Here is a 19,065-nt window from a genome sequence, read left to right on the forward strand (position 1 = left end):
ATTCATTCCCCTCCCCTTGGTACCCCAGTCCATAGTCCAATCATATTTCACCCAACTGTCAGGTGGGAGACATCTTCAAAAATCATCATCAGGATGGAATGCTGGACAGTTGGCCTCGGCGGGAAACTCCCTTCCTTCCACATGCGCAAAGAGATGGTGAGAATAACTCCCTAATAAACAGTCCTCCAGTACAGAATGATTCCCTTCCCAAATACCATGCCCTTCCTCCCCGTTTCAATGGCAGCCGAAAAGCAGTAGCGAAGCAGAGGCTGACATCCGGCCCTCCTCCAGAAAAGGACGGTCACGCCTGCAGAAAGGCGCCAGGAATTGAACGGGCCGGATGCCACGATCTTAGTTTTCTTAATGTTGAGTTTCAAGCCAGCTTTTGCACTCTCCTTCTTCACCTGCATCAAGAGGCTCTTTAGTTCCTCTTCACTTTCTGCCATTAGAGTGGCGTCATCTAACTATCTGAGATTGTTGATATTTCTCAATCTTAATTCCAATTTTTGATTCATCTAGCCCCGCCTTTCTCATGATGTGCTCTGCATATAAGTTCAATAGGCAGGGCGACAGTATACAGCCGTGATGGCAAACCTATAGCACATGTCCCGGAAGTGGCATGTGGAGTCATGTTGCCCGGCATATGTGGCATCACCCATTCCTCTTCCAGGTTTCTGGCGCACAGGTGCACGTGGCAATCAGCTGTCTTGTGCGTGTGGCAGTACCAGAAACCGAAAGAGCTGCTCTTCTGTTTTCTGGTGTGAGCATGCATGCTGGGCAGCTGATCGGTGTGTTAACATGCGCGGCAGTAACCAGAAGACTTGCTGGGCCGTGCCAGAAACCAGAAATTTGTTTTCTGGTACGTGCATGCCCACTGGGCAGCTTCTCTTCCTGGTCCCGGCCCAGACGTGCAAAGTGCTCGCACGCAAATCGCTTGCGCACATGCAAAGTGGTCCCCTTTTGACACTCGTTGCCCTGCGTGCACCCCCCCGCTCCCTTTTTGGTACTCAGTGCCAAAAAGGTTCACTATCACCAGTATAACAGCCTTGTCGGATTCCTTTCCCAATTTTGAACCAATCAGTGGTTCCGTGTCCATTTTTCACTGTTGCTTCTTGACCCGCATAAAGATTCTCAAGAGACAAACAAGATGGTGTAGGATTCTATGTTGTGCGTTAAATTAGATGCCTTCATTCTACTCGCCGGATATTTAAGCCACGAAGCAAAGCCAGACCATAATGATCCCGGTTGCAAACGCACAAATATCTTATTCTTAAGCGAGGTACTTCTTTCCTTTTTCGACATCTGGCACCTTCTAACTTTCTTTCCCCCCGCGAGACCCTGTTGACCACCTTGGCAGTCTTTGAAAACCGTTTTCTGACGTCGTTGGTTGTGCAGTTAAAAAAAAAGGAGATGAGAATCAACTCCGGGCAGAGAAATTCATTAAAAGGAGTCAGCCGGAGCAGAACATAAAACGCATCCCTCTTCATTAGAGGGATGGCTAGGGTGAAGGTTAGCGAGGAGAATTTATTGGCTGAGAAGACAATAGGATTTTATGTCATAGTAGTCGTAGTGTTTTATTGAGCAGGTGGTTTATTACCAGGAAATCCTCTTTGTCTTTGTCACACATATATCCCTTAAATTCTCTCTCTCTCTCTCTCTCTCTCTCTTTTTTTTTCTCTGTCTTTCTCTTCTTTTTCTCTCTCTGTGTGTGTGTCTCTCTCTGCATCTCTCTCTCTTTCTCCCTCTGTCCTTGTCTTTCTCTGTCTCTCTCTCTCTCTCTGTGTCTTTCTCTCTCTGTGTCTGTGTCTCTCTCTTTCTCTCTCTCTCTCTCTGTGTGTCTCTCTCTCTGTCTTTCTCTCTGTGTGTCTCTGTCTCTCTCTGTCTTTCTCTCTGTCTCTCTCTGTCTTTCTCTGTCTTTCTCTCTTTTTCTGTCTTTCTGTCTGTCTCTGTCTGTCTCTCTCTGTCTTTCTGTGTGTGTGTGTGTGTGTGTGTGTGTGTGTGTGTCTGCCTCTCTCTCTTTCTCCCTCTGTTCCTGTCTTTCTCTCTGTGTGTCTCTCTCTGTCTTTCTCTCTGTCTCTCTCTGTCTCTCTCTGTCTTTCTCTGTCTTTCTGTCTCTCTCTGTCTTTCTCTCTCTCTCTGTCTGTCTCTGTCTCTGTCTCTCTCTCTGCCTGACAATTTGATAGCTGCTTTAGTTTGGCAAGATTCTGTCTATAGCTGAGGAACAACAAAGGACTTTGCTCAGAAGTAACTCCATGTGTCTTTCCCGGCTCTTGGAAGCCCGACAGGTTGATAATGTTTTTGTGATTGTTGTTATTACGTTTCTCATTATTCCTGTGTACACCAAGTTATGCCTGCATTATTACACTGTCTCTCCTGTTGTTTCACCAGGATTTTGATCATCACTGCCCTTGGGTTAATAACTGTATCGGAAGACGAAACTACCGCTATTTTTTCCTCTTCTTGCTGTCTTTAAGTGCCCACATGGTCGGCGTATTCACCTTTGGGCTTATCTATGTCTTACATCACGCTGAGAAAGTGGGTGTGGCCCACACCGCCGTTACGTATCCTCCTTTTGGGGTCTTGTCCAGTGGTGGGATTCAATTTTTTTTACTACCAATTCTGTGGGCATGGCATGGCATGGCGTGGTGGGCGTGGCTTGGTGGGAATGGCAGGGGAAGGATACTGTAAAATCTCCATTTCATCCCGATCAGCTGGGACTCGGGAGGCAGAGAATAATAGATGGGGGCGAGGCCAGCCAGAGGTGGTATTTGCCAGTTCTCCGAACTACTCAAAATTTCCACTACCGGTTCTCCAGAATCTGTCAGAACCTGCTGAATACCACCTCTGATTCTCTCGGGTTCAACCCGGCCAATTGAGGCTCAGGCCAGCACGAAAGTGATTCTTTCTACCGTACTCCCGTGCCAAAAGGGACAATAATTTTCAGGGTTTCCTTAACATCATCATCCAGAATGACAGTCATGTGTATCGCTGGGCTATTCTTCATCCCAGTGATTGGCTTGACTGCTTTCCACATTGTTTTGGTGGCCCGAGGACGCACAACCAACGAGCAGGTAAGATGGCTTTTCTATCTATCCTATTTATTTGCTTATTTATTTATTTGGGATTATTTGCTATTCCTTGCACCACCAGAAAGTTGCCCATACATATAGTCCTCAACGTACAACCACAATTGATTAAAAACCATGGGTTGTCAATGTATTACTTACAAGTAGTCCTTGAGTTAAAAAGATAAAGGTTCCCCTGGCACATATTTGCTAGTCATTCCTAACTCTAGGGGGCAGTGCTCATCTCCGTTTCAAAGCCAAAGAGCCAGCACTGTCCAAAGATGTCTCCATGGTCATGTGCCCAGCATGACTCAACGCCGAAGGCGCACAGAACACTGTTCCCTTCCCACCAAAGGTGGTTCCTATTTTTCTACTTGCATGTTTTACATGCTTTCGAACTGCTAGGTTGGCAGAAGCTGGGACAAGTCACAGGAGCTCACTCCGTTACGCGGCGCTAGGGATACAAACCGCCGACCTTTCTGATCGACAAGCTCAGCGTCTTAGTCCCTGAGCCACCACGTCTCTGTCCTTGAGTTCCGACCACAATTGAGCCCAAAATTTCTGTGGCTAAAGTGTGACATTTGTTAAGTGAGTTTTGGCCCCATTTTACAACTTTTTTTGCCACATTTGTTAAGTGAATCGTTGCGATTCTGAAGTCAGTCACACGGTTGTTAAGCGAATCTGGCTTCCCCATTCACATTGTTTGCCAGAAGGTCACAAAAGGGGATCATACGATCCCGGGGCACTTCAACTGTCATAAATGTGAGTGAGTTGCCAAGCATTCTGAATTTTGGTCATGCGACCATGGGGATGTTGCAACGGTCATAAGTGTGAAACATGGTCATAGGTCACTTTTTTCACCAAATGATCATTAAATGAAGTTGCAGCGATTCACTTAGCAAGAAAAGTGGTAACATGGGTCAAAACTCACTGAACAACTGTCTCGCTTAACAACAGAAATGTCGGGCTCCATTGTAGTCCTAAGTCCAGAAATACCTGTGCAATCCTCTCCCCCTCCCCGCTTCTCTTTTACAGCCCAGGAAATTAGGGAGGGTCCCTTCTGAGTCTCTTGCCCCATCCACTATCCAGCTGTGGGCTATGCTGCCTCTTATCTGATGGTTCCATAGGCAGCATCTCTCCTCCCTCCATCTCCCAAGGTCTTTCTCAGCATTCCCTTTTTTAAACTGCCCTCCTTGTTTTTAATTCCAGGTAACGGGTAAGTTCCGTGGAGGAGTCAATCCTTTTACTCAAGGATGCTGCGGGAACGTGGAACATGTCCTCTGTAGCCCCCTGGCTCCTAGGTGAGATCTAAGGAGAAGTACAGAAGATTGATCATTAACCCCAATGCTGGGTTTGTGGGGATGAGAGCTTGGGGACTGGACAAGCTGGTCCTCACTGATTTATTGATTATATTTTGAATCTGTACAAATGATAGATGCAGATTTTAACCCCTTGGTGTGTTAACGTAGAGTAGAGTAGAAGAGTAGAGTAGAGTAGAAGAGTAGAGTAGAGTAGAAGAGTAGAGTAGAATAATAGAGTAGAATAGAGCTGAGCAGTGTAGAGTAGAATAAAATAGAATAGAATAGAATAATTTTATTGTCACTTTGAATGTACACTAATCGGCATACATTAAAATGAAATTTCCATGCAACAGCTCTCAAAGTGTCACCAACTCCAATATTCACTACATGAACATGACTAAATAAATAAATAAATAAATAAATAAATAAATAAATAAATAAATAAATAAATAAATAAATAATTCATACATGCATACATACACATACACACACACACACACACACACACATCCATCCATCCATCCACATACCCACATAAGTTATATGACACAGAGAAACAACACAGTCTAGTTTGGATGTATACATGTACATGGCGAGAAAAACAAATCATGTGACGGATAGCATAAGGAACAAAGCTGTTACACAATCTGGTAGTCCCCGCTAGAAATATTTTGAAACTTCCTCCCAGAGGGGAGCAGCAGAAACAGACCATAAAGTGAATGTGTGGGGTCTCTAACAATGCTTTGATCTTCTCTGCTGTCCTTATCACTCTCTGTAGGGACTTTCTATCTGAGGCACTGCTGCCACCAAACCAAACAGTGATGCAGTTTGTTAAAATGCTCTCTATCGTCCCTCGGTCAAAAGTGGCCAGGGCAGAAGGAGAAAGATGTGCTCTCCTCATCTAACGCAGGAAATTGTAGACGCTACTATCACATGACTTCATCCCCCCGCAAAGCCTTTGCCTGTGGCCTTTCACACCAAAATGGCGTTGTTGTTTTTTTCAGTTGATCCCTCCTTGTAGATGATTCATTTTGCTGCTATATATATTTATTTCTTTAGAAGCACCTCTTAACCTCCTCTCTTAGTTGCTCATTAATTGTTCCTTTGTGTAAACCACTTGAAGACCTCATTGAGGGTCTGCAGCACTCATGAGGGGGTATCTTTTTATGAAAAGCATATGTTTCAAGGTCCCGTGATCTTGCAGGTACATTGTGGATCCCAAGAAGAAGGAGATGGCAAGCGTGAAGCCCCCTTTCCTGAGGCCGGAGCTAAAGGAGCGACAGATCACAGTCAAAATAAGTGATAACGGTGTTCAAGCCAACCTCAACCAGAGCAAGGTGAAGCATTCCGTAAGAGCTATCTTCTACCTACGATCCACCCATATAGAGATCTGTTTCCATGTTTTCCTGGTGGAAGAGTTCCATAAAACTTACCCACGTTGGGCTGAATTCATAAAACAGGCTTTTATGAATACGAATATGAATAACTTTCACTAGCTGGATTTGGTTCACCCCAAAATGTGCGCCCGACAAATGCGCGCTGACAAAACTGCGCCGACAAAACCGTGCCCACAAAAAGCGTGCCATCCACAAACAACATAGTGGGATGCGAAAACAACGTTATAACCCTAACCCTAATCTCGCTTTTTGGGCGCGGTTTTGTCGGCGTGCATTTGTTGGGTCACGGCTGGATTTGTACAACATGTTGGGCCAAAGCCAGACAAGCTAAATTATGGTCTAGCATGATAGGTGAATCCAGTCCAGCCAGGCTGAAATGAAAGTTAGTTGCTTATTTCAGGTTTCCATCCCTGCAAAGCAAAAATTCTAGGTGCACAATAATTTGTCTAATTATTTATATTTATTTCTTTGTATCCTGCCTTTATCGGTTTTATAAAGAGCTCAAGGTGCCCAACATACATAACAGTCCTTCCTTCTCCCATGTTCCTCACAACAATAACCTGGTGAGATCAGGTGAGTTGAGAGGGAGGGATTGGGCCAAGGTCATCTAGCCGGCTTTCATGGCTAAGGCGGGATTAGAACTCCCAGTCTCCTGGTGATTGGCCCAAAGTCACCCAGTCGGCTTTCATGACAAAGCAAGATTAGAACTCACCATCTCCTGGTGATTGGCCCAAAGTCACCCAGTTGGCTTTGATGCCTAAGGTGAAACTAGAACTTCCAGTCTCCCGGTGATTGGCCCAAAGTCCATCTTTCATGCCTAAGGCAAGACTAAAACTCCCAGTCTCCCGATTATTGGCCCAAAATCACCCAGTCAGTTTTCATAACTAAGCAAGACTAGAACTCACCATCTCCTGGTGAGTAGCCCAAAGTCACCCAGCTGTCTTTCATGCCTAAAGCGGGACTAGAACTCCCAGTCTCCTGGTGATTGGCTCAAAGTCATCCAGTTGGCTTTCATCACTAAGGCAGGATTAGAACTCATGGTCTGGCTTCTAGCCCGATGCTTTACCCACTTAGACCAAACTGGCTCCTAGCAAAGCATCTTTAGACTACATTAATGCTTTGTTTAACCATGGTTTGTTGAACAAGTCTCAACTGGATGGGTTCAGAGAACCTATTAAGCCATAAACCAGGATGAGGAAAACAAATGTGGCTGTTTTCATGCGCTGGCTAAACTCAAACGGAACAAACAATGCTGCAGTTTAACACAATGTGTGAAGGCCGCTGTTACCCTGCACAATGTGTAGAGGCATCTGGGGGGGGAGGGGATGCATGATTTAAGGGTTAGGATAGACTGCTGGGCAACGCTTAACTTTGTTTTGTGATTGTTTTCAGTCTAAAATTAGTTTAGAAGCACTGGATGAAAATACCATGGATATGCAGCCTCCACTTCCACCCAAAGGGGATTCCAGTAAATACAGCGAACTGGGAAGCACCGAAGGTACAAGATTGGATCTTTTATTTATTTATTTATTTAAATCAAGTGAACGTATGGATTTTTCTCTTTTAAAACGTTCTTTCTGGTGAAAAATTCATGATGGCTTGAGCCCGTGATACAGAAACTACTGGATTCATAGAAACTAAGCCATAGTTTGTTGAACTATGGTTTACTGACTAAGCCATCATTAACTGGGCGCATGTAACACCCTAAGCCAGGGGACGGCAACCTTAAACCACTCAAAGAACCACAAAGGTCCTAATCGGAAGCCCCTGCCTGTTCAATTCTGGAGCCAATCGAAAGTCCGGTTCCCCCACCATAGAGTCTCCTCCTAGTGCGGCATCCTTTCTCCTCTGGAAGTCCGGTTCCCCCACCATAGAGTCTCCTCCTAGTGCAGCATCCTTTTCCTCTACCTGCCCTAACCGAAAGCCCTATCAATTGTGGAGCTGACCAGAAAACCCCGCCCCTTGCCATAGAGTCTCCTCCTGGAGTGCCCTGCTCCCCCCGCCCCCAAAAAACTGGAAGCTCCTTTCAAAATTGTGGTGCCGACTGGCGACAGGGAGCCGCAGCAGTGGGATGAAAAAGCCACATGCGGCTCCAGAGCCACCGGTGGCTGGCCCTTGCCCTAAGCCATAAGCTAAGATTTGAAAAATTCGGTAGCTGGATTTACAGAGTTTGCTAAGCCGTAAGCAAGTCATTTATATGATATAGGTTATGTGAAAAGCAATCATGGTTTGGGCATGCCATAAACCATGGCTTGTTTTCTCTTTTGTTTTCCAGAGAGCAGCCTTTCTCCCAAGCTGATCAGCCCTTCCACACCTGCCATGTACAAATATCGCCCTGCTTTCAGCAGCAACTCTAAAGTCCACTACCATGGAACATCTGAGCAGGTAAGGTGGCATGGTTGCAGGTTGAATCTCAGGTTTGACCGAATGAAAAAAAATGGCCAACTTCAAACCAACTTGCAATGTTTTCTTTCTACGAAATTGCCTCTTCCTGGGGTCAAAAAAATAAAATAAAATAAAGTGGAATGGTAGCAGATCGGACAGTGTTTCTCAACCAGGTTTTTACATAATGTGTCTAAAAGGGATGTTGTGTTGTGGGTTTTTTTGTGCTGTGCTGTGCTATGGTTATTACTCCTTTTCCTCTCCAGAAGCAAACCTTTAACCATCATTCTTTGTCATTTTGAACAATGAAACTACAGCACCAATAAAAAGACCTTTTTAAGAAAGCTATATACTGGCTCATTAATCTGTTTTTCAGGGATTTGTTCCTTGGATGAGTGAATGAGAGAGAGAGAGAGACAGATAGAAAGAGAGAGATGGAGAGAGGGGCAAACAGAAAGAAAGACAGAGAGAGAGAGAGAGAGACAGATCCCCAGAGAGAGAGAGAGAGAGAGAAAAGAGAGAGACAGAGTCAGAGAGAGTCAGAGACAGAAAGAAAGACAGATACACAAAGACAAGAGAGAGAGAGTCAGAGACAAAGAGAGAGAGAGACAAACAGAAAGAAGGACACACAGACAGAGAGAGAGAGATAAAAGAGAGAGAGGCATGGACACAGAGAGAGACAGAGAAAGAGAGAGTTGGAGAGAGAGACAAACAGAAAGAAAGACAGAGAGAGACAGAGACAGAGACAGAGACACACAGATCCCCAGAGAGAGAGAGACAAAAGAGAGAGACAGAGTCAGAGAGAGTCAGAGACAGAGAGAGAGAGACAAACAGAAAGAAAGACAGAGAGAGAGAAAGACAGTGAGAGAGACAGACAGATCCCCAGAGAGAGAGAGAGATAAAAGAGAGAGAGACAGAGACACAGAGAGAAGCAGAGACACAGAGAGAGAGAGAGATAAAAGAGAGAGAGGCAAAGACACAGAGAGAGAGGGGGGGAGAGAGAGAGAGAGAGAAAAGAGATAGTGGCAGAGACAGAGAGAGACAGAGAAAAAGAGAGAGACAGAGACACACAGAAATAAAAGAGAGAGAGAGAGTCAGACAAAGAGAGAGAGAGAGAGACAGACAGACAGACAGACAAAATAGACAGGGACAGAGAGAGAAAGAAAGAGACAGAGTCAAAGACACAGACAAAAGAGAGAGAGAGTCAGAGACAGAGAGCGAGAGAGGGAGAAAGAAATATCTTTTCTCCGCTGATGTAGTGGTATGAAGGAATAAACTGGGAATATGGGAGAATTGCCTAGGGAATAATCGGATAAGAGATGTCATCGCCTGCAGCTACATAAGGGAAAAGACAGAAACTCAGAAAGGATCATCCCTAACTTATCAGACTAAAAAAGAGACGATGAGAGATTTGTACTTTCAGTCTTGCAAGATTCCATTAAGGTAGCCTTACAATAAAGTCAAATTAGCCCATCTGGTTGTGTTTCCTGTCTGGTTGACCCATCAGGGCTGACAGCAGCTCCACCTGACCCTTCCTTCTTTTCTCCCAGATCTCCCTCCAGGAAGGACTCCGGCAAAGCTCCCTGGCCGATGATAACGACAGCAGCCTGGATTATCAATCCGAGCCCAGCATGGAGCTCCCCAACTACCGGAAGAGTTCCCTTCACAAGACCTATCAGTCTTCTCCACTCCAAGCCGATTCTTTTGCCTCCAACTCCAGATCCCTCAGCCTGAAAACGGGTGCCCGGAGAGGCCCCGAAAAGCTGGCCCTCCACCCCATGAAATCTGAAGGGGCGGCCTCGACCCCCTACAAAAGCATCTTTGCCCCCAATTCCCTCTCCAACAGGAACGGGAGCTTATCCTACGACAGTTTGCTCAACCCCATTTCCCCGGCCGGGAAGCGGTGCGTCGCGCATGCCGCAGTGGGCTCCGTCGGATACCACTCGCCATATTTGTCTGCCAAAATGTGCCATCTGCGGGGAAGGGAACTCCAGCGCCAGTCTCCCCAGACCTTTAGCCCCGGTGGGCCAGCCCCGCACCCTCGCGACCCTTCCCCGGTCCGCTACGACAACTTGTCGAAAACAATTATGGCGTCTATCCAAGAAAGGAAAGAGATGGAGGAGAGAGAGAAGCTCCTGCACTCTCACCCAGACTCCGTGTTTGCCGATTCGGGGGTGTACGACACCCCGAGTTCTTACAGCCTTCAGCAAGTCAGCCTGCTCTCGGACGATCCCCGTAGCTTAGTCCTGAGATACGGCTCCAGAGACAATTTGATGCCCCATAGCAGCTTCAGCGCACGCAACCCGGCTTTGCAGACGTCCGTTTCTTCCCTCTCCAGCGCTATGACCCGAGTGTCAAGGACTTCCACACCTTCTCTCCAAGCAGACCTAGCCAACAACAACATCCAAGCCCATCAGGCACTGCAGAGCCGGATGAGTAACGGCTCCTACAAATCGCCAAGCCACCAAGTTCCTTCATCTCCAAGCAGTGGGATCCCGCATTCTCCCTCGTACGGGGCTGCGAAATCCGTCTCCTTCGTTAACACTATGGAGCTAGCGGAAGCCCAGTCGATAGGCACCGCAAGGTATGGAGAGTTCTAGCACGGCTGCAGTTGTCTGTGAGAAAACAGGGTGCAGATTTCAATCTGTGGATTATTTTTAATAGTAATAGCACTTAGATTAAAATATCGCTTCGCAGTGCTTTATAGCTCTCTCTAAGCGGTTTACAGAGTCAGCCTCTTGCCACCAATAATCTGGGTCCTCATTTTATCCACCTTGGAAAAAGGGAAGGCTGAGTCAACCTTGAGCCGGTCAGACTCAAACTGCTTGCAGCTGCCAGTTAGGAGAATTAGCCTGCAATATTGCATTCTAACCACTGTGCGGGGAGGAAGGGAGGGGAGAAAGAAAGAAGGAAGGAAGGAATAAAGGAAGGAAGGACTAGCAATAGCACCTAGACCTATATACCACTTCACAGTGCTTTATAGCCCTCTCTAAGGGGTTTTACAGAGTCAGCCTCTTGCCCCCAACAATCTGGATCCTCATTTTACCCACCTTGGAAGGATAGAAGGCTGAGTCAACCTTGAGCCTGGTGAGATTTGAACTGCCAAACTGCTGGCAGTCGGTGACTAGATTATAGGCTAATTTGTTATTCAGAAATAAATTGTAATTCCCTAGACTCATCCAATATTTAAGAGTAACATACTAGAAAGTACACTGCACGTAAAATAACTTAAAGGCTGGCTATTAGACGTAAGTATCAAGTTTCAGATTTAAGCACTGAGATCCAATGAGTATGTGAAATGGGTTGCTTAATTAGATAGATAGATAGATAGATAGATAGATAGATAGATAGATAGATAGATAGATGATAGATAGATTAGATAGATAGATAGATAGATAGATGATAGATAGATGATAGATAGATATATAGATATAGATATAGATATAGATATAGATATAGATATAGATATAGATATAGATATAGATATAGATATAGATATAGATATAGATATAGATATAGATATAGATATAGATGTTGCATTTGTAATAAAAAAGTAGATTCTAACATTTGGGATCCTTGGTGCTTTCTGAGCTTGGTGGTTTTCTTGCAGACATTTCACTACCAAACTAGGTAACAAGATCAGCACTAGGAGGGAGTGGGGGTTATGGAATGGAGGAAGAGGTGGGGGAGAAAGAGGAGGATGACTGCGGAATTCTGGGTGCTCTCTGAGCTTGGTGGTCAAGTTGCAGATGTTAAACTCACAATTTAACATTTGTTAACTCACATTTAACAATTTAACTGTACTGTAATATCTATAATATCAGTCCTTTAACATATGGTCCATAATCATTAAATACTAAAATGCAAAAGAGTAATAATGCAAAAGGATTTGCTCCATTAGCATGTTTCCCCAAAATAAGACCTAATCAGAAAATAAGCCCTAGCATGATTTTTCAGGACTAAGGAAGACTAGAACTCTCAATCTCCTGGTGATTGGCCCAAAGCCACCCAGCCGTCTTGTATGCCTAAGGCGGGACTTGAACTCCCAGTCTCGCGGTGATTGGTCCAAAATCACCCAGTCAGTTTTCATAACTAAGCAAGACTAGAACTCACCATCTCCTGGTGATTGGCTCAAAGTCACCCAGGCGGCTTTCATATCTAAGGTGGGACTAGAATTCACTATCTCCTGTTGATTGGCCCAAAGTCATCCAGTCAGTTTTCATAACTAAACAAGACTAGAACTCACCGTCTCCTGGTGATTGGCCCAAATCATGTAATATAAGCCCTACCGAAAAAATAAATCCCAGTTAAGATCGTCAGCCAGATGGACGCATTTAGCGCCATATTTCCCTGAAAATAAGCCCTAATGAGTCTTTTGGAGCAAAGATTAATATAACACCCGGTAGTATTATTGGGGAAAATACAGGTAGTTGTGTAAAATTGCTCTGATGGATTAATCACGTGTTTCCGACGAATCCCTGTTGCTGCTGCGCAGAGTGTAACCACTTGCGCTTAACAACTGCAAGTGATTTGCTGAACAACCATAGCAAAAAAAAAAAAAGACTCACAAAACCGGGTGTGATTTACTTAACAGCTGCCTTGCAAAAATTCAGGGTTGCAATTGGGGTTGGACGTCAGAGACTACCTTTATAACACCCCCCCTCTTTTTTTTCCTGACTACTAACTTTTGGACCTTCTCTTTCTTCCGGCGACAGAGAGGACGTCCCGCTGAAGAGCCCTCACAGTAAAATCAATGGACAGCCAAAGGTTCTTTCCAGAGTCGAGTGTCGAATAGGCTCAACGTCTAGCGTCCAAGCTCCCGTGAGTCCAGCAAGACACTCAAACGTTAAGAAAGTCTCTGGGGTGGGTGGAACAACGTATGAAATTTCAGTGTAAACACAAAAAGAAGAGTAGGAATATGGGGAAAGAAGACACCCCCTGCAGGTCAATCTGTGGAGCTACATACACTGTGAAGATCCAATAGGAAGAGAAGGCAGAAGCCAACTGATGGTGCCTGCTCTGTATTTCTTCATGGCTGGACTTATGATTCCTCCCCGCAACCATTTTGAAAAGGCAACACAGAGGAAGTCCCCCCTCTCCCAGCCAAGGCCAGCTGTAGGCTTGTCCTTCAAAGGATGATACACTTGGCACAGCTCGTTGGGTACTTCCTGGACAAACTGACCCGTCTACTGACGACAACGCCCGCTGTGTCTAACAATGGTAAAAAACCGTTGTGCATTTGTCTTTGTCCATCCCATCCTGTCCTTAGACCTTGTCGCTTTCTCCTCCATCCCCGCTTCAAGCAACTTCCAGGCTGGTTGAAGGCCAAGATGAAGAAGTGAAGGAACTCATGAGGAAGAGGTGATAGAACTCATGAAAAAGAGGTGATGGAACTCATGAGGAAGATGTGATGGACCTCATGAGGAAAAAGTGATGGATCTCATTAGGAAAAAGTGGTGGAACTCATGAGGAAAAAGTGATGAAACTCATGAGGAAGAAGTGATGGACCTTATGAGGAAGAAGTGATAGAACTCATGAGGAAGAAGTGATGGAACTCATGAGGAAGAAATGATGGAACTCATGAGGAAAAAGTGATGGGCCTCATGAGGAAAAATGATGGAACTCATGAGGAAAAAGTGATGGAACTTATGAGAAAGACATGATGGACCTCATGAGGAAGACATGATGGACCTCATGAGGAAGAAGTGATAGAACTCATGAGGAAAAAGTGATGGACCTCATGAGGAAATAGTGATGGAACCCAACAATTTTCTGGTGTTCTATTTTTGGCCCATATGTGATCGATACAAATTTCAGAAGATCTGTGTTTTGAGGCCAGCAAGTGCTACCTAATTTATAGTCTTCTGGGCCCTCAGCCCTTTCCTTATCTGTGCTGGTCTTCTTAATTCATTTCAGGGGTGGCCAAAGGGAAGCAGGTTTATTCATCCATGCTTTGGGCCCAACATACATCTTCCTCCTGTTAGGATGAATGGGAAATTCATGTGCAAGAAATCAGATCTACTGAAGGAAGGTTGATGGACACCACTAGGCCTCTGAGTGTTGTTCAGCCTCTTAGATGCCAACCTTTGGGCCAAGAATTTGGACAATTTTCTAGCCATCTTCTTACCATCTGTTGAAGTATCTGAAAGCTATCATGAGCCCATGAAGAGTTGTGCAAATAAGGACTTCCATTCCACCCCCTCCTTTGGACAATTCTAGGTGGGTTTCTCAAACATTACCAATAACCCTGTCCTGCTTTTGAAGGGGGAAAAAATCAAAATATATGAGAAGGTAACTTATGATTTTAAAACAGCCATATACTCCTTCCAACTCTCCTGCTCCCAGGGGCTGTGAAATGATGTTCAATTGTCTTGCACTGGTGCAGCGTGTATAATCTCGGCACAAGGTATTGCTTTGACCTGTTGAATTTCGCGATGTGTGTCCGTCTGTATGCGTGCGCATGCGCGATTGTGTGTGTGTGCGTGTGTGTGTGTCGGTCAGCTGAACGCACGCCTGCAGGAGATACCTGGGTGGCCTGTTTGAAGATGGACAAAAACTGAATATCCAGGGAAGACAGCAAGACCGCTGATCGCTAGGATTTAAAGAGTCGATCTGAAAGAGAATCTGTGAAAGAAAAGTGCTCTATAAAAACTTGTTTACAAAAATTCTAAATATTTTTCCTCGACATTAGGAAGTCTTCCCTTCCTCGTTCTGCCTCTCCGCTTTGGTGTAAATTAATCTCCTATTTCAGTTTAGACAACAAGCAGAAAATAGAAGTAGTATATTTAGAATGCCGATACTTAGCATAATGGCCTTAAATAATGTTATATATATATATATATATATATATATATATATATATATATATATATATATATATATATATATATATATATATATATATATATATATATATATATATATATATGTTGGGTGATTGCCTTTCAAGATTGAATGCTGCAAGAGATCACGGTGTTAAAAATGTTGTGGGTTTGGGGTTGTTGGGGGGGATTTGTTTGTCCTTTTTTGCCAAATTTGATGTGTGTGTTTGTGTTTGTGTGTGTGTGTGTAGCACGGAAGAGCTAGGAGGGCAGGGAGGGAATGGATTCCTTAGTGCAAACATTGTAGTTACAATCATTTGGACACGAGTTGTGGTTTGTTCAGGAAAGAGAGAAAATGCTCTCCTGGGACAGGGGTCAGCAATCTGCGGCTCTCAAGCCACATGTGGCTCTTTCACCCCTCTGCTGCGGCTCCCTGTCAACAGTCAGCTCCACAATAGATAGGGCTTTCGGTTAGGATCGGTAGTGGGAAAAGGACGCCGCGCTAGGAGGAAACTCTATGGTGGGGGGGAAGCGGACTTCCGATCGACAGGGGGAAAAAGACGCCACGCTAGGAAGAGACTCTATGGTGGGGGAACCGGACTTCCGGTCAGCTCCAGAACTGAACGGAGAGCTTCCGGTTAGGACCTTTATGGCTCATTGAGTGTTTAAGGTTGCTGACCTCTGTCCTGGGAGAATCAGAGCAGGGAATCAAATGCTTACGTCTCTCTCCTCCATGCTAAGCAAAACAAAACTGCATTTTAAGAAGTGAGAACTGTAGACCTCTCTCCAATAGATTCTGACCAGCAGTGACTGTCCAACATCAATTATTTAGCATTTAATAATCTTTGAAATGTTTACCTGTAGTCCTCAACTTATGACAGTTCTTTAAGGGCCCGTTCAAAGTTACAATGGCACTGGGGAAAAAGTAGCACACGCATCTTTCACACGGCCCTTTGGCATCCCTGGACTCACCTGGCTCAAATTCAGACGCTTGGCAACCTGGTTCACATTTATGACGGTCACAATGTCCCGAGGTTATGATAAGCCAGGTCAATGGGGAAGCCAAATTCTCTTAACAAGTGTGTTGCTAACTTAACGACTGCAGTGATTCACTTAACAACCGTGGCAAGAAAGGTTGTAAAACGGGGGTAAAACTTAACAACCGTCTCGCTTAGAGATGAAAGTTGGGGGGAGGGGCTCAATTGTAGTCGTATGTTGAGGACCATGTGTTGTTACACGGAGTGAAAAACCAACAAACATGCATTCCAAATTCCCCAGTGAATAATAACCAAAATAATAACATTATCACCACTCCAGGGATGGCACTCCAAGGTGATTAAAAAAGATTTTCAGGAAATTCTAGTTGGAAGATATTATTTCAGGTCAACTTTTGGATTTATTTTTAAATTCGCGGGCTCATTTTGGACTTTGCAAACTTTTGTAATGTTTTAGTTTTACTTCCTTGATTTACGGTAAGCTTCCCAACAGTGGGAGGCATTTCTCCCATTCATCCAGGGGTGGCATTTACTTACCTTCCCGACCGCTTTGCAAATGTGGGCGCACGTGCCTCGTTTGGGCATGCGCAGTGCTTGTGCATTACGTCGGGGTGGGTGGGCAGTGTCTCCCGAACCGGAGAGAACCATCTGAATATCACCTCTGCATTCATCCATTGTTGTATGGTTTGGTTGTAGCTAATTCTTTTGGGGTGAGATTTTAGAGTGAGTATGAAGCCTGTTTACTTCTTGTTTACTCACTCCTTGAGCAGTGAGTCACATCCATTCTTTTCCTGTGTCCGTGATAAATCTGTGGCATTTGATGTTTCTCACTTCTTCATCCAGGGGGGGCGGAAAAACTTACTGAAAGACCATGGAGTGCTTGGTTGTCTCTGAGCTTGGCTGTTTTATGCAGATGTTTCATTACCTCTCTAGGTAACATCATCAGTGGAGTGTGTGGCGTGGAGGAGAAGAAAGGTGGTGAGGTCCCTGATGCTGTCTGAATTTGTCTGCTTTCTTGCAGACCTTTCATTACCCAACTAGGTAACATCAACAGCGTTAAAAGGGGAGTGGGGGTTGGAGAGAAGAGGAGGAGGGTCCTTGGTGCTCTCTGAGCTTCTTGCGATTTTCTTGCAGACCTTTCATTACCCAACTAGGTAACATCATCAGTGCTAGAAAGGAGGGGCATGGGAAGACCTTAGAAATCCAGGAAAGGTAGATACACATTCTTCTGGGTAATTTGGACAATCGCCACTGAACTTTCACCAGGGTGACGGATAAGGATGAACACTATTTTATTCCAGCTAGATTTTAACTCCAATCTCTGCTCTTCCTCCTTCATTTGAATGCTGTTTTTCTCTTAAGTGATTGTTGTTGACTGTTTTAGGGTGTTGCTATATTTTTTTTCTATCTTTTCTTAAGCTCTTTTAATCCCAGATTGCACATAATGGTCTATCTATAGAAGGAAACTTTCTTTTGTTCTGGGAGACTTTTTCTTGGCCTTTCCTCCTTACTCAGATCACCAGGAGATATAACAGACAATTTGGAGTCCTGGTGGACAACCATTTAAATAGGAGCCAGCCATGGGCAGCAGCTGCCAAAAAAGCCAACACAATCCTAGGCTGCATCAACAGAGGGATAGAATCAAGACTTTATAAGGTCTTGGTAAGGCCACACTTGGAATCCTGCATTCAGTTTTGGTCACCATGATGTAGAAAAGATGTGGAGACTCTAGAAAGAGGGCAGAGAAGAGCAAGAAAGAGGATTAGGGGACTGGAGGCTAAAACACATGAAGAATGGTTGCAGGAACTGGGTAGGTCTAGTTTAATGAAAAGAAGGGCCAGGGGTGACATGATAGCAGCCTTCCAATATCCCAGGGGTTGCCACAAAGCAGAGGGAGTCAAACTATTCTCCAAGGCACCTGAGGGTAGAACAAGAAGCAATGGGTGGAAACTAATCAAGGAGAGAAGCAGCTTAGAACTAAGGAAAAATTTCCTGACAGTTAGAACAATTAATCAATGGAACAACTGGCCTCCAGAAGTTGTGAATGCTCCAACACTGGAGGTTTTAAAGAAGAGGTTGGATAACCCTTTGTCTGAAGTGGTATAGGGTTTCCTGCCTAAGCAGGGGGTTGGACTAGAAGACCTCCAAGGTCCCTTCCAACTCTGTTATTCTATTCTATTCCATTCATCCAAGAAGTTTCTTCAGTTCTAACTCCAGACTGACTTCAGTCAGAACGGAAGAAGATTCCTGGATAAGAAGCAAAACGTCTTCAAGGAAAAACAAAGTCCAGTTCCCTTTTGAAAGAAAGAAAAAAACCGACCATCACTGGAGGTTTTCAAGATGAGACTGGACGGCCCTTTGTCCAGAATGGTAGAGAGTCTCCTTCTTGAGCAGGGGGTTGGACTAGAAGATCTCTGAGGTCTCCTCCAAATCTGTTACTCTGTAATTCCCGTTAAACAGGGACCAAGTGCAGGCAATGAACTGCTAAAAGAAAGATGGTTTGAAATAAATGCACATTTTAAAAGTTCCCAAGCTGTCTTAGGGGAGGGGGGCTGGAAGCAATTAAGGAACACAGGAGCATATTCAGGGAAGTATGAAATTTAGTAGATAACTGTCTTCTGAACACTTTAGTAGCACATATCAGGTGATTTTTCTGTATAGATTTGCAAAGCCTCACTACCACAAGAAATGTGCCTGCCTGGTTTGGGGTAGGAATAAGGCTATGATCAGATAAGCACATCGATGTTTCTGTAGGGCCTTTGAAATCAAAGCAAAAGGGCGGCTAGTTTAAAGCCAGCACATACATAGAGACACAGACATAGAGACACACATGTGTAACTGAGCAGATGTTTTGCTGGGATACATACTGGTCATTTCCAGTTGTAAAACCACTTGGCTGATGATGTGCATTGAGATATCTCTCTTCCTCCCTCCTCCCTCTCTCTGTCTCTCCCTCCCTCCCTCTCTTTCTCTCTCTGACTCCCTCTCTCTGTGTGTCTGTCTCTCTCCTCTCTTTGTCTCTCTCTGTATATCTCTTTCCCTCTCTCTCTCCCTCCCTCCCCATCTCTGTTTCTCTCCCCCCTCTGCCTCTCTCTCTCTCTCTC

At 44.8% G+C, this 19,065-nt stretch overlaps 1 protein-coding gene across 2 annotated transcripts in view; it reads left to right on the forward strand.

The window, feature by feature from the left end:
• The window catches only part of ZDHHC8 (zDHHC palmitoyltransferase 8), a 68,469-nt gene extending 53,659 nt beyond the window's left edge, over positions 1 to 14,810 (forward strand). Inside the window, exons 4-11 of one of the 2 annotated variants that reach the window (XM_087705765.1) lie at positions 2,389 to 2,561; positions 2,969 to 3,071; positions 4,275 to 4,366; positions 5,571 to 5,715; positions 7,156 to 7,261; positions 8,039 to 8,148; positions 9,696 to 10,729; positions 12,861 to 14,810. In XM_087705765.1, the coding sequence (XP_087561891.1) occupies positions 2,389 to 2,561; positions 2,969 to 3,071; positions 4,275 to 4,366; positions 5,571 to 5,715; positions 7,156 to 7,261; positions 8,039 to 8,148; positions 9,696 to 10,729; positions 12,861 to 13,041 (1,944 nt within the window). In that variant the 3' untranslated portion in view covers positions 13,042 to 14,810. The remainder of the gene's footprint in view (positions 1 to 2,388; positions 2,562 to 2,968; positions 3,072 to 4,274; positions 4,367 to 5,570; positions 5,716 to 7,155; positions 7,262 to 8,038; positions 8,149 to 9,695; positions 10,730 to 12,860) is intronic. The other variant, XM_087705766.1, reaches the window with a different exon arrangement.
• The last annotated feature ends 4,255 nt before the right edge of the window (positions 14,811 to 19,065 follow it).

Source organism: Thamnophis sirtalis, unplaced genomic scaffold (assembly GCF_051295495.1).
Source record: "Thamnophis sirtalis isolate CommonGarterSnake01/CBP01778 unplaced genomic scaffold, rThaSir2_p1.2 scaffold_2, whole genome shotgun sequence".
Taxonomy (NCBI): domain Eukaryota; kingdom Metazoa; phylum Chordata; class Lepidosauria; order Squamata; family Natricidae; genus Thamnophis; species Thamnophis sirtalis.